Source organism: Onychomys torridus, chromosome 1 (genome assembly GCF_903995425.1).
Source record: "Onychomys torridus chromosome 1, mOncTor1.1, whole genome shotgun sequence".
In the NCBI taxonomy this organism is placed as follows: Eukaryota; Metazoa; Chordata; class Mammalia; order Rodentia; family Cricetidae; genus Onychomys; species Onychomys torridus.
This window is the reverse complement of record NC_050443.1, coordinates 129,443,672-129,456,343: the sequence shown is the minus strand read 5'-3', so window position 1 is coordinate 129,456,343 and position 12,672 is coordinate 129,443,672. Positions and strand designations below refer to the sequence as shown.

At 48.9% G+C, this 12,672-nt stretch overlaps 1 protein-coding gene across 1 annotated transcript in view; it reads right to left on the bottom strand.

Moving 5' to 3' along the window:
* Window positions 1-12,672, bottom strand: part of Vwce (von Willebrand factor C and EGF domains) — a 31,672-nt gene that overhangs the window by 2,498 nt on the left and 16,502 nt on the right. The window contains exons 11-19 of the mRNA XM_036177932.1: window positions 12,308-12,395; window positions 9,657-9,742; window positions 8,463-8,580; window positions 7,466-7,551; window positions 6,059-6,155; window positions 4,451-4,533; window positions 3,242-3,332; window positions 3,081-3,163; window positions 2,707-2,770 (exon numbers count right to left, since the gene is read on the bottom strand). Of these exons, the coding sequence (XP_036033825.1) occupies window positions 2,707-2,770; window positions 3,081-3,163; window positions 3,242-3,332; window positions 4,451-4,533; window positions 6,059-6,155; window positions 7,466-7,551; window positions 8,463-8,580; window positions 9,657-9,742; window positions 12,308-12,395 (796 nt within the window). The remainder of the gene's footprint in view (window positions 1-2,706; window positions 2,771-3,080; window positions 3,164-3,241; window positions 3,333-4,450; window positions 4,534-6,058; window positions 6,156-7,465; window positions 7,552-8,462; window positions 8,581-9,656; window positions 9,743-12,307; window positions 12,396-12,672) is intronic.

The window sequence follows — 12,672 nt, the reverse complement described above, 5'->3', positions numbered from 1 at the left end:
TGCCACCTTGCCCAGCAAATTTGAACTATCGATCCCCCTGCCTTAGGATTATAGGCATGCACCTCTCCACCTAATTTATGTGGCACTGGAGACTGATTGAGTCAGGGGGTCATGCATACTAGACACATGCCGTGAACTAGACTCAAGCCCCATCACCGAGTGAATGAGTAAATGAATAAGTCTCAGCCTACCACCTCTCACACTGCAAGGCTATGGGTCACAGAGGAAAGGAAGCAAAAATGAAATAACCAGTGACAAGCAAAGGAGGAATGAACCTTCGGAAAGGTTCAACCGAGGGGAGGTGGGTGCTGCTGTGCCCACTGGTATACTCTGAAAGTCCGCTAGAGGGCGACCACACAGAGCTAAAAACAATGGAGTCCTATGACTTAAATGTGTGAACTGGGTGGTATGTGAATTTTGTCTTAAGGAAATTATTATTTTTATTACTGTGCGTGTGTGTGTGTGTGTGTGTGTGTGCGCGCGCACCACAGCACACATGTGGAATTCAGAAGACAACTTGAAAAAGTCAGTTTTCTCCTTCGATCATGCGTGTTATGGGGACCAAACTGGGTCATCAGGCTATAGGCGAGTGCCTTTACTTGCTGAGCCAACCCACCAATCTCTTCTGTCTGTCAGTTCTAAGTCGCCAGATGGAAGCAAGTCCCATTCTCTTTCGTTGAAATGGTGGTGTTCCCTTTACACAGTTATGGGACAGGAATAGGGTGTGGTGAGCAGAGCTGACAGTGTGTTCTGGGAAAAGAAGTTGGCTCAGCACGTCTCCTCTGTAGGTCCTAGTTTCCTCACATGGAGGCGTGCCAGAGAGCAAGGGATAAGGGAAGAGAGAGTGAGTACCACCAATTAGAAACTTTCTTCCCCGGGGCTCTACACTCCACCTGGAAAACAGAGATAACACCAGGCCCATGGGCCAGGCACTCCTGTTGATTGCTCAATGGGTGTTACAGGTGATGCTCAGCAGCTGACTGGTGTGCTGTCGACAGAGTTTCTGGACAGCTGAGAGCATGATGCCTAGCCAGTGTACAAGAGCATGTGGTGGGTAAAAGGAAGCACGATCCAAGTCCCCAGTGGTCCCCAGCACTATTCCCAGTCCTAAACCTCCCTGGAGCAGACCACATCCTGGCACGCCTTTGGGAGGCCAAAGATGTGAAACAGACATTTCCCAGGAAGCAATGTTATCCACAAGACAGTGGGGGAAAAGTGCACCATCATTTTAGAAGTTGAAAGTACATAAAGAAGACACATCTATGCATAGAGTAAACTGGAAAAATTAAAATCCCAACAGTTTTGGAGACTATGGGAACCATCTGCACCACTGTGCTTCCTCGAAGCTTCTTTCAGGATCAGGATATGGTAATATGTTGTGGGAGACCCCATCTACTCCTGACTCAGTTGCCCCCATTGTCAACCACACAGTCTTGACACAACCCACAAGATTTGAATAAAAAAGTTGACCCAGTATTTTCCACAGGAGGTGCATTACAGGTGTATGGAAGGAAGGCAGAGACATGGAGAGAGGGAAGAAAGGGGGCCCAGAGAAACAGGTATACAAGAAAGAAGGAAGGGAGGGACAGAGGGAGGGAGAGACGGAGGAAGGAGGGAGGGAACTCAATGAACTGGGTAGGTAGGAGGTGGGAAAACCAGCTCAAGAGAATACAGCAGTTGCCCCTTATCCAGGTTTTCTTTCTGACACTTCAGTTATCATGACCAATTGCTGTCCTTAAATAGTAAATAGAACTTTTCAGAAGCAAACAACTCAGATATTTTAAATCATGTGTCTTATGAGTAGCATGATGATCTACAGCATCCCACCTGTCTTGCCCAGGCTGGGACTTACGCTTTGTCCACACTGTCTGGGCTACCAGTCAGTCAATCACTTAAGGACTTCTCTGTCCAGTGTGTCCACACTGTCTGTGCTACCAGTCAGTTAGTCACTTAGGGACCTCTCTGTCCAGTGTGTCCACACTGTCTGTGCTACCAGTCAGTCAGTCACTTAGGGACCTCTCTGTCCAGTGTGTCCACATTGTCTGGGCTACCAGTCAGTCAGGCACTTAGGGACCTCTTGGTGTTAGTTTGACAGTGCTCTCATGTAGTGTTTAATTCCATCCACAGCTTCAGATATCATTTGAAGTCTCACCGATTAGGGGATCTTTCTTGAGCAGCCAGCTGTGGTCCACATCGAGACTTCAGAGCTGTACAACAGAGCACTGTGTCCTGTTTGTAACTGTGCAATAAAGAGCCACGTGGACTAGCCGAGTCTGGTGGCCATGACTGTAGTCTCAGCACTCACAAGGCTGAAGCAGGAGGATTCCTTAAATCTAAGAACTTAAGTCCAGCCTGGGCAACGGAAAACTCCTGTTTCAAAAAAGGTGTGAGGCTGGGAATGGCTCGAGGCACAGCACTAGCCTTGCCTGCAGAGGACCCTGAACTTGATCCATAGCACCACACACAGGCAAAAAAAAAAAAGGGGGGGGGGGGCAGGCAATACAACACATTGTGGCATTTGGTATTTCATAGTAAGAAGCCCAGAAGCAGAAACCTGATGTGGCGAGCCTGCCATAACTGTGTGACCTTGAGCAAACCATGCTGTCTCAGCCCGGGTCACCTTGGCAGCCCTTTCTAGGGCCTATGTCTCTGAGAAGTTTTGCAGTGGAAGACGGTAGGGAAAGCTTAGGCTCAGGGCCTGCTTACCTGGGCAGGAGGGATCAGTACAGACTGGCTGGCAAGGGACCTTTTCACAGCTCACCTCTCCTAGCTGAAGAAGCAGAAAGACACCATGAGGAAGCCCAGAGTACCCTGTCTGCCTGTAGCAAAGCTCTCCAGGGCCTCTTGTGCCAGCAGAGGGACACACAGAAAAGTATTGAGTAGAAGCCAAAAGGCCTGGGCCCTGGTCTGGATGACAGGTAACGCCAACCATGGCAAGACACCTTCACCTGGACTTCCAAAGAGGGATGCGTGTCCAGAGGCAGAGGTGAAAGTGAACTGCAGGATGGGCAGATTAGCTCAGGGCCCTGTGTGTGGCATGGAGGCCTGGCTGGCAGCCCCAGGCCCTCAGGCTAGCTCACCTGGCAGATGCACCGGGTACAGGGCTCGTCATCCAAGGTGAACACCTGACCATTCACTACCTTTCTCCCTTCAAAGTTACAGTCTGCAGAGACAGAGAAGTCAGGATGATGAGATCCAGGTCACCTGGCAGACTTGGGTATGGGTGGCTTTTCCCACTCACCGTGGCATACAGGGCAGCACTCGCCATCCGGGTGGAAGGGGTAGGTACAGGTGATGGGACAGTCCACAGGTGAACAGGCCACCGAGCCCAGCTGTAGAACACAGGACACACATGGCCCCTCACTGGGGACAGCTAATAATGATGCTAGGAAAAGCCCAGGGCTCCCAGCAAGGCAGACCCATCTAGGCAGCCACATTGGCCATCCATGGTAGGATGGTGGTTGAGGGGTGACATTTTCTCAACTAGGGTCCTTCCTAACTTCTCAAGAACAAGGCCTGACTTCATCCATGAGGTCACCTGACAATAGTGACCCATTGAAAAATGCAGAATTATGCAGGAAAGCTCAGTAGCAAAAAAAACAACAAAACAAAACAAAACAAAACAACCCCCCCCAAAACAAAACAAAACAAAACGAGGGAGAGCTGGGGTGTGGCTCAGTGGTAAAGTGCTTGCCCTGGGTTCCATCTGCAGCTTTGTAACAAAAAACAAAAAACAAAAAACAAAAAACAAAAAACAAAAAACAAAAAACAAAAAACAAAAAACAAAAAAACAAAAACTCAGGGAAAGGACCAAGAAGCAACATTTCCCGAAGAATATTACTGAGAATATGCAGGGACAGTGGGCAGCGGGTTCCTCAGGGGCCACAGAGACATTTACCCTGCATTTCCCAATCCATGTGTTGACCTTGTCCCTTTTCACACATAACCACCAGGGCTGAGGCTCACTGACACCCAAACAGACACACCGCCACGGTACACAGCAGCTCTAGCCAAGCATTAACTTATCAGCGTGATAAGCGATGGGACTTTTGTCCTTCATTCTCCAAACATGAAAACTGAGCGTGCACTAACCTAACAGAGTTTTAAGAACGAGCAGTGGGCTGCTTGGCTCTGGGGTGTAAGTGTGATCCAGGAGTATGTATACTCAGGCTCAGTGCCTGGCCCTTCGACTAGTCACGAAATCATGAGCGAATGACTTGGACTCTGAAGTCTGGTTCTCTCATGCAGAAATGATGAGATTCACTGAGTTTGGCAACCCAGAAGCAGGAATACTGGACCAGCCAGAGTTTTTAAATGATTCCCTGACCCTAGCTAAAGAATCATGCTAGACAGGCTGTGGGAAGATGGCTCTCACCAGGACCAGCGGTGAGCCTTCTTTGGGGTTCAGGAGCTGGTGCTGGGGGCTGGGGTCCGATTGGGTGGTGCATACCAGACAGATGCAGCTCAGACAGGGGTCCAGCACTGATGGGAAGGTCTCGTTGTTGTAGAAGATTCTACCGGTGTAGGTGCAGCCTGCCAAACAGAACACGTGGTGAGCAGCAGTCAGAAGGGTGAAGAGTAGCGGCCAGGTGCCTGGCCAGGGCAAAGGTTGGAAGTTTATCTGAATAACAAGGGTCAGGCCCAGCACCTCCCCAGAGGTTAGGCAAGAGATAAGCATCCTTGGAATGGGTCCTGGCTGCTTTCTATGCCTGGATTAAGTAAGGAGGACATTACAGAATCTTACTTCAATGTCTTCATAACAGGGGTGGGGTGTCACTGAGGAACTTCGGGTGGGACAGGCAAATGACTCATGAGACTCAAGGTGGTGCTGGAGACACACAAGGTTTCTGTCCCTCTCCAGAGTCAACTGACAAAAATCCCACCTCTCCAAACCAGTCCCCCATATCCCCCAATTCCTGATGTCTCCAAAGACTCCAAGTGCATGAGGCCACTTGCGTGAAACTGTTCACATACTGGTTAAGTACTAAAGCACACAGTAGCACAAGCCTGTGAATTCCAATACTCAGGAGCTGAAGCAGGAACATGGAATTCCAGAACAGCCTGGGCTAAAAAGCAAATTCTAGGTCAAGTTAGGTTACACAGTGAGACCTGACTCAAAAAAAAAAGTGTAATATATGTGTGTGTGTGTGTGTGATTATATATATTTATGTGTAATATACAATTATATATATTATTACAATATAATAGATTATATAAATACAAGCACATATATTTAATATATAAGTACAATATATATAATTGCATATATATGTATAATAAAAGCAGCTGAAACAGTAAGAAAATATTTTCATTTTTATTCATCTGTTTTGTTGTTCTTGTCTGTCTGTACTTGGAGTTCAGGGATAGAGCCCAGAGTCTCCCGTACTCTAAGCAAGCTCTTTCCCACTGAACTATACCCTCCAACAGAACATGGCTTATTTTATTTTATCTTATTCTTTGAGACTGAATCTTGCTATCCGGCCCAGGCTTGATCCTCCTGCCTCTCTCCCAGTACTGGGGCTCCAGGCATGTGCCAACAAGCACAGCCCTTAAGGGGAGATTTTTTTTTAAAGAACAAAACACGCATAACACACATCTATCAAAAGGTGCACACGTCACAAATAGGAACTAGAAAGACATAACCACAGGGCCGACAGTGGTAAATGGGCCTTTTTAAAAAATGTAGTCTTGCTTTATAGCTTTTCTATGACAAATTTAATTTTGAAATAGTGGGAAATGTCAAAATTTCTGTGAAAAAAAAAAAGCTACCCTTATTTGTGTTTTCTCCCATTGGCCCAGTTTTCCAGGTCTGGTTCCTATGCCACCCCAGGAGGATTGTAAGTGCTGGGGATTTGCCTACGTGGGTCCAGCACTGAGGCCTTGCCTCAGGCAAGTCACTTCACTTCTCTGAGCTGTGGGTGCTTGCAGGTTGCTGGGAGAGGGAGAGAGCTGAGGTTCCACAGTGCTCAGTGAGGAGGGGCCTGAGGCAAGGCCAGCAGGGCCTCCAGGAGCCCTGAGAATTGCTGTAGAGGGTGAGGTAGGGCCTCGGGAGGGTTACCTGCTGAACAGTCAGGACAGCACTGTCCAGGAATCCGGATGGGGTGAGGGCAAGAGTCCACGCAGTCTGTCCTCTGGCAGCTCACAGAGCCATTTGCCTGAAGGAAGAAGGAACTTCACCAAGACTCGAGACAGCAGGGCCTGCTTCCCCACACCAAAGGAAAGACAATGCCACCCACTGTCTGTGGCTTGTCCTCAAGGACGCCAGGATGAGGCTGGGGAATGGTGGGTCCTCCTCACCCTTCCCCCATGCCAATGAGGACCAGCTGCTTAGCACAGGTGATCGAATCTTCAGGAAGGTTTTGCCTATCTCAAGAGAGGGAAGTCAGAGCTGGGATTCTGTCCCCTGCTTCCTGTCCTACCCCTCAGCAGCAGCTGATGCCATACCATCTCCCCCTCCACATTCTTCTCAGCATGGAACCCTGGCTCACCCCAAACCTATAGAGAACAATAAAATCCTATTTTTATAGAAAACTATTCCACCGGAAATGCCTATTTCAGAAGACCAAAATGCCCTACGCAGATCCTTCCCTTTCTCTCTTTCCCCCCCCTCTTCTTAAGAATGTGAACATTTATGGCCTCTTCTTCTACTCTCTTGTAAAAGGAGGGCCGGGAGCAGCCACGAAAGAGAGCCTCAGCAGAAAGTGCCTTTTACTCTTCCTTCTCACTCCAGCAAACCCGCTCAAGCTGCCATGTTATGAAGCATCCTAAACAGTCATCTGGAAATTAAGATGTGGGGCCCAAAGACCCTGCAGGATTGACAGGGGCTCCCCAATGACACCCCACCCCCACCCTGCTTTATTTGGAGGAATAAAGCCTCCAGGAACCCAAATCACTCAGAATGGATAGGGAAGCCTTGTGTAGTTTCTTAATAAACAGCCATGTTTGACTTTCTTTTTCTTTTTCTTTTGTTTTTTTTCCTCGAGACAGAGGTTCTCTGTGTAGCTTTGGAGCCTGACCTTGAATTCACTCTGTAGCCCAGGCTGGCCTCGAACTCACAGAGATCCACCTGCCTCTGTCTCCCGAGTGCTGGGATTAAAGATTTGTGCCACCACTGCCCAGCATGTTTGACTTTCAAATGCACACTCTTACTTAACTAATGACAAGGTGCAGGTCAAGATAAAACATCCTGACATAGAAATGGTACCCCAGCCATCCTCTCTGAGGCCCCTGAGGTCCCTGAGGCAGACCCTCACAGCAGCAGCTCCCTGCCCAAGCAGGGTCACCCACAGCATCTAAGGCAGCCACCAAGCTCTACTGCCCTCAACCATCCACTGAAAGCAGAACAAGTGGGTTCCAACCTGCCTAGGAGGAAGACTGAGGCCAGGCTGGCAGTGGCCCTGCCTCTGTCAGGGAGGCAGAGGGACAGCCAGGTAAAGCAGCTGAAGGCGAGCAGGTTGTCATTCACCTGGCAGATGCATAACTCACAGGGATCACCAGGCGACCAGATCTGTCCAATTGGAAACTCAACCCCGTTGTCATCTAGAGAGCAGCCTGGCAGGAGAGGTACCAAAGGGAAAAGACACTTGGCAGAGAGCCAGCGATGGAGCTCAGTTAAGGTATACTCAATGGACCCACAACACCCCCAAAACAAACAGACAAAAGACAAAACACAGTAGGCAGGAATGCTCCCCAGAACTACAGTACCTTCTAAAGATGAAATCCCATGCTCACAGACATACAAACCACACACACAAATGTTTGCTTAATAGATATGCAAACTTTTACGTAAACATATCAGACAGACAACACGAAAGGCCAAAAAAGATGGCCTTTACTCAGCCACATACTTAGGGACCCACAAACTTACACTGACAAGACACAACCCACAGACACACACAGAATACAAATGTATATGCAATGCACACACATATATATCATACATACTGGCACACTCACAAACAGACACCCTCAGAGACAACAGGGTCATGCATACTTACACAATCAAACACAGATATTCACTGGCACAAAAACATACATCAAATTACTCACACATCGTAGGGAACTGGTACAAACACACACAGAGGACATTCACAGGTATATCATATAAAACTCAGATATAGTCATATACAGATACTATTCACACACCAACACTTAAAAGGCATATCCAACTATATAGACTTGCAGGTACACTCATACAAAGCACCCTTCCAAGAAGAATACACACAAATAGGCACACTCATTAGCATACTCACACACACACACCACACACAGGAACATACATGCTTACAGAGTCACAGCTCACACACAACGCTTTATCAAACACACGTGTTCATACCACTAACACACACACACACACACACACACACACACACACACACACACCATCAGTCCAAGTGAGGGAAGCCCAGCCTCCCTCCTGTGCACTTGAGCCCTGTGTTGGACGCCAGGCAGCCAGTCCTCACCTGTGGTGGGTGTAGGCTCCCAGCAGGTAAAGCAGCACTGTCCTGGACCCAGCCACCACTCCTCCCGAGGGCACTCCAGTTCTGGACACGGCGTAAAGGAGCACTCTACCTCCCCGTTCTGGAGGAGAGACAAGAGCACAGGGCAGTGAGGGTGGCTCCCCAGCCCTGGGCCACGTAGGGCTAAAGAGAAGGCTGGTGAGTCCTTTAGGGGAGCTAAAGGAAGGTCCTGCGGTGTTCCCCCTGCCCTAGGTGAGTCTCTACCATCTCTCGTCCTCCCTCTTCACCCTAGTTCCATCAAGACCCCCTCCTACTGCCCTCCACTCCCACCCACTCCCACCCCTCTAATCTGCTCAGCTCCATAGCTAGGAAACTATCTCAGATGTCAACCTCCTCAGGTCACCCCCACCAATCCACGCCTTAGCAGCTCAGTCCAATCCAGTTTCTGCTGTCCGGGAGCCTTTCCCACCCATCCAACACAGACGTCCTCCTGAGACAGGGAGGGTGCTTGGCCTTCTATGCATGGGCATGTCTGATGCACAGCTGTGAGAGCCCAGCTCCCTCCTCTGGCATCTCTGCAGCACCATCCATAGTGTAGAGCTGCCCATGGGATGGGTGGAAGAGGTCTTCCCAGAATCCTCTCTGCCCTCTACTACTTCTCTGGCCCATTTCTCCTGAGGGCACTCACCAGCTGATAAACTACTGTATAAAGACCACATCGCCCAGCCTGCTTCCAGCCGGAAGGCACTTTCCTGAAAGCCCACCTACTTCTGCTCCAACTAGAAGATACAGCACCCTCAGCACCTCACCTGACTAGTCCTAGTCACCCCTCAGGTCTCCACTGTCCCTCTCTCCTCCCAAGAAGGTTTGAGGATCCTCTGCCAAGTTATAGGCTTGGCATGCCCACCTAGGCTATAGGCTGCCAGTCAGAGGAGGCTGGCGCTCTTCTGGGCTGAGGGTGTGTATCCCCAGATCATAGTAAGTGCTCTACCAATACAGAAGTGAAGACTGGCTTCACAGAGACCGTTGTAAGGCACGGGAGATTCCTACAGGGACTGCTGCCTCCGTCTCCCCCTTTCAATGCATGGCAGGTTGTCGTCTCCATGGCAAAGCATCTTGGGTAAATTCCTAGGCTGCCCACCCAACTTCCTTCCCATCTTCCACTGGGTCAACAGGTGCAGGAACCTCACGCCCTACCTGGCAGACACAGGTAGTACAGTCGTCACCACCTCCACTGAACACAGCCCCGTCCGTATACCATCGGCCATGGAAATAGCATCTCCCTGCAGGAGACAAGGGCAGAAGGGCTTTCTGGATTGAGCAGCTAGAAGAGTGGACGGATGGGCAGCAAGGAGAGGGGCACCTGCCCCTTGCCAGAACTCAGTGTGCTTCTCAGCCTCCAAATTCCAGATGACACCCCACCCCGACAAGTTACTACCTAAAAACCTACAAAATGAGGTCATTCCCCCAGAGGCAGCGGGACCCCAAACAGCTACACAGTAAGAAACTCAGGGGAGCTGTGCCAGAAGATAGACAAAGAACCTCTGAAGATCCTCCCCAGGTTAACACCAGCCCCCAAAGCCTGGCAGACAGTATATTCATTCAGGCTGCCAGGGGGTTCAAGTCCCAGCTCTACATCACAGAGCTGACTTAGAGCAAAAACTATGACTCTCTTGCAGCTACTGCACAAAGGAACTGACAGTCCCTACCTCACAGCTTTTACTAACCGTGCAAAAAGGACTTCAAACAAACAAACAAAAACAGCCGGGCGGCATACCCCTTTAATCCCAGCACTCAGGAGGCAGAGTCAGGCGGATCTCTGTGAGTTCAAGGCCAGCCTGGTCTACAGAGTGAGATCCAGGACAGGCACCAAAACTACACAGAGAAACCCTGTCTCGAAAACAACAACAAAAAACAAAGTCAGACATGGTGTCTCATGCCTTTAGTCCCGGCACTTGGGAAGCAGAGGCAGGCAGAGCTCTATGAGTTTGAGACCAGCCTGATCTACATAGTTAGTTCCAGGACAGTTAAGGATACATAGTGAGACCCTGTCTCAAAAAAAATAAAAACAGCGCTGGAGAGATGGCTCAGAGGTTAAGAGCACTGACTGCTCTTCCAGAGGTCCTGAGTTCAATTCCCAGCAACCACATGGTGGCTCATAACCATCTGTAATGAGATCTGGTACCCTCTTCTGTATATATAATAAATAAATAAATCTTTTTTAAAAAGATAAAAATAAAATAAAAACAAGACAAAAATAATAATAACAACAAAATGTCTTAAGTTAGAAAAAAACTGTATGCCAGGCCTGATGGCACAGCCTGTATCCCCAGCTCCATGGGAGGCTGAGGCAAGCAGAGGAACCCTCAAGGCCTGACTGGGTTCTAAAGGGAGTCATAGGCCATCTAGGGAATCTAATGAGGTCCTCTCTCAAAATAAGAAGTATAAAACGGGCTGGGGATGTAGCTCAGTGAGAAAGTACTCGCCTAGCTTACACAGCTCCCCAGGTTCAATCTCTAGTACTGTGAAAAAAGAAATTGAAAATTTTAATTACATTTCTTTACTGGGGGAAGGGCATGATGTAGAGATGAAAGGTCAACTTGCAGAGGTCCATTCTCTCCTACCAGGCGGGTTCCAGGGACCAAACACGGGTTATTAGGCACATTTACCAGTTAAGCCATGCCACTGGCCCAAGATGACACTTTTAAAAAAAAATGCCAGTTCTGAAATCAGGCCGATTTGAGTTGAAGTTCAGTCTCATCACTAACTGCTGTGTGTCTCTAGACAGTGACTTGACCTCTCTGAATCTGCTTTTTCATTAAAAGGGAGCAGTAAGCAGTATTCTCTCATTGTAACAACTCAAGGACTCAACAGACCAGGAGATGGTAGGTGCCCCAAATAGCTCAGGACACATGCTGGTGGGGAACATCCCCTCTCGCTGATGAGGTCATTGTTAGACTTAACTTGGAAACAGAGAAGGAAGTGAATAAAGTGTATGGGAACTGGGGGATATGTTAAGACAAGCTAGCCTTTGGGGGGGGGGGGTGTTGAGACAAGTTGTCCTTCAAGTGAGAGCTTTTTTAGGGGACTTATGAATGTTACAGGCAATCAGGCAGCCCCTGTGCAGTGGGGTCCAAGAGAGACTAAGGTTCTGCTAGACAAAGAGAGGTATCCATTCTCAGGAAAGGGGGATGTCCCACCCCACAAGATGGCAGGCTTAGTTAGTAAGTAACTGTGCTATGGGGATAAGCATTACGTGTAAGGGTGCTTCCCTGCAGCAGCCTTATCTGCACAGGGCCTGCTTACCTTGGTACCTGAAAGGCCTGGGTTTTCTAAGTCATAGGAAATCATGTTCTTATGTCACAGTAGGTTAAAAGAGATTCCTCCATACCCGGGGCAGATCAGTGCCAAGAACGGGCTCATAGTCCCTTCTGCCTACACTCAAGATGTGTCCTAAAGGAAGGAACAGGGAAGCCCAAGCCATGAGCCTAGTCTGGCCAAGGTGCACATCACATAGGAGACAGTCATTAAAATGAGTTATTGAAGCCAGGCAGTGGTGGCACACGCCTTTAATCCCAGCACTCGGGAGGCAGAGGCAGGCGGATCTCTGTGAATTTGTTCGAGGCCAGCCTGGTCTCCAAAGCGAGTTCCAGGAAAAGGACAAAGCTACACAGAGAAACCCTGTATCAAAAAACAACAACAACAACAACAAAAAAGAGTTATTAAGTGATATCATTTGACCCACCTTTTTAAAGCAGGAGTACCCTTTCCTGGCCCAATACACATTCCAAAGGCACTTGCTCCCCCACACCCTGAACAACAAAAAATTCCCAAGAGTCACCACCTACCTGGGATACAAGTACAGCAATCTGACTGTGGGGGAGTCTTGCAGGGACCAGGGGGACACTCCGGGGAGATACAAGACACATTTCCAGCCTGAGGAGGCAAAGGATAGTAGTGGGGACAAGGGTAGGGCCAGGTTCTCTATCAACCACACCTTTAATCCCGGCACCTGGGAGGCAGAAGCAGGCAGATCTCCATGAGTTTAAGGCTAGCCTGGTCTACATTACAAGTTTCAGGCCATCAAGGGCTACCTGAGACTTTTCTTTTTTATAAAAGATAGACAGGAAAAAAAAAAGGAGGGGGTTGGGGATTTAGCTCAGTGGTACAGCGTTTGCCTAGCAAGTGCAAGGCCCTGGGTTTAGTCCTCAGC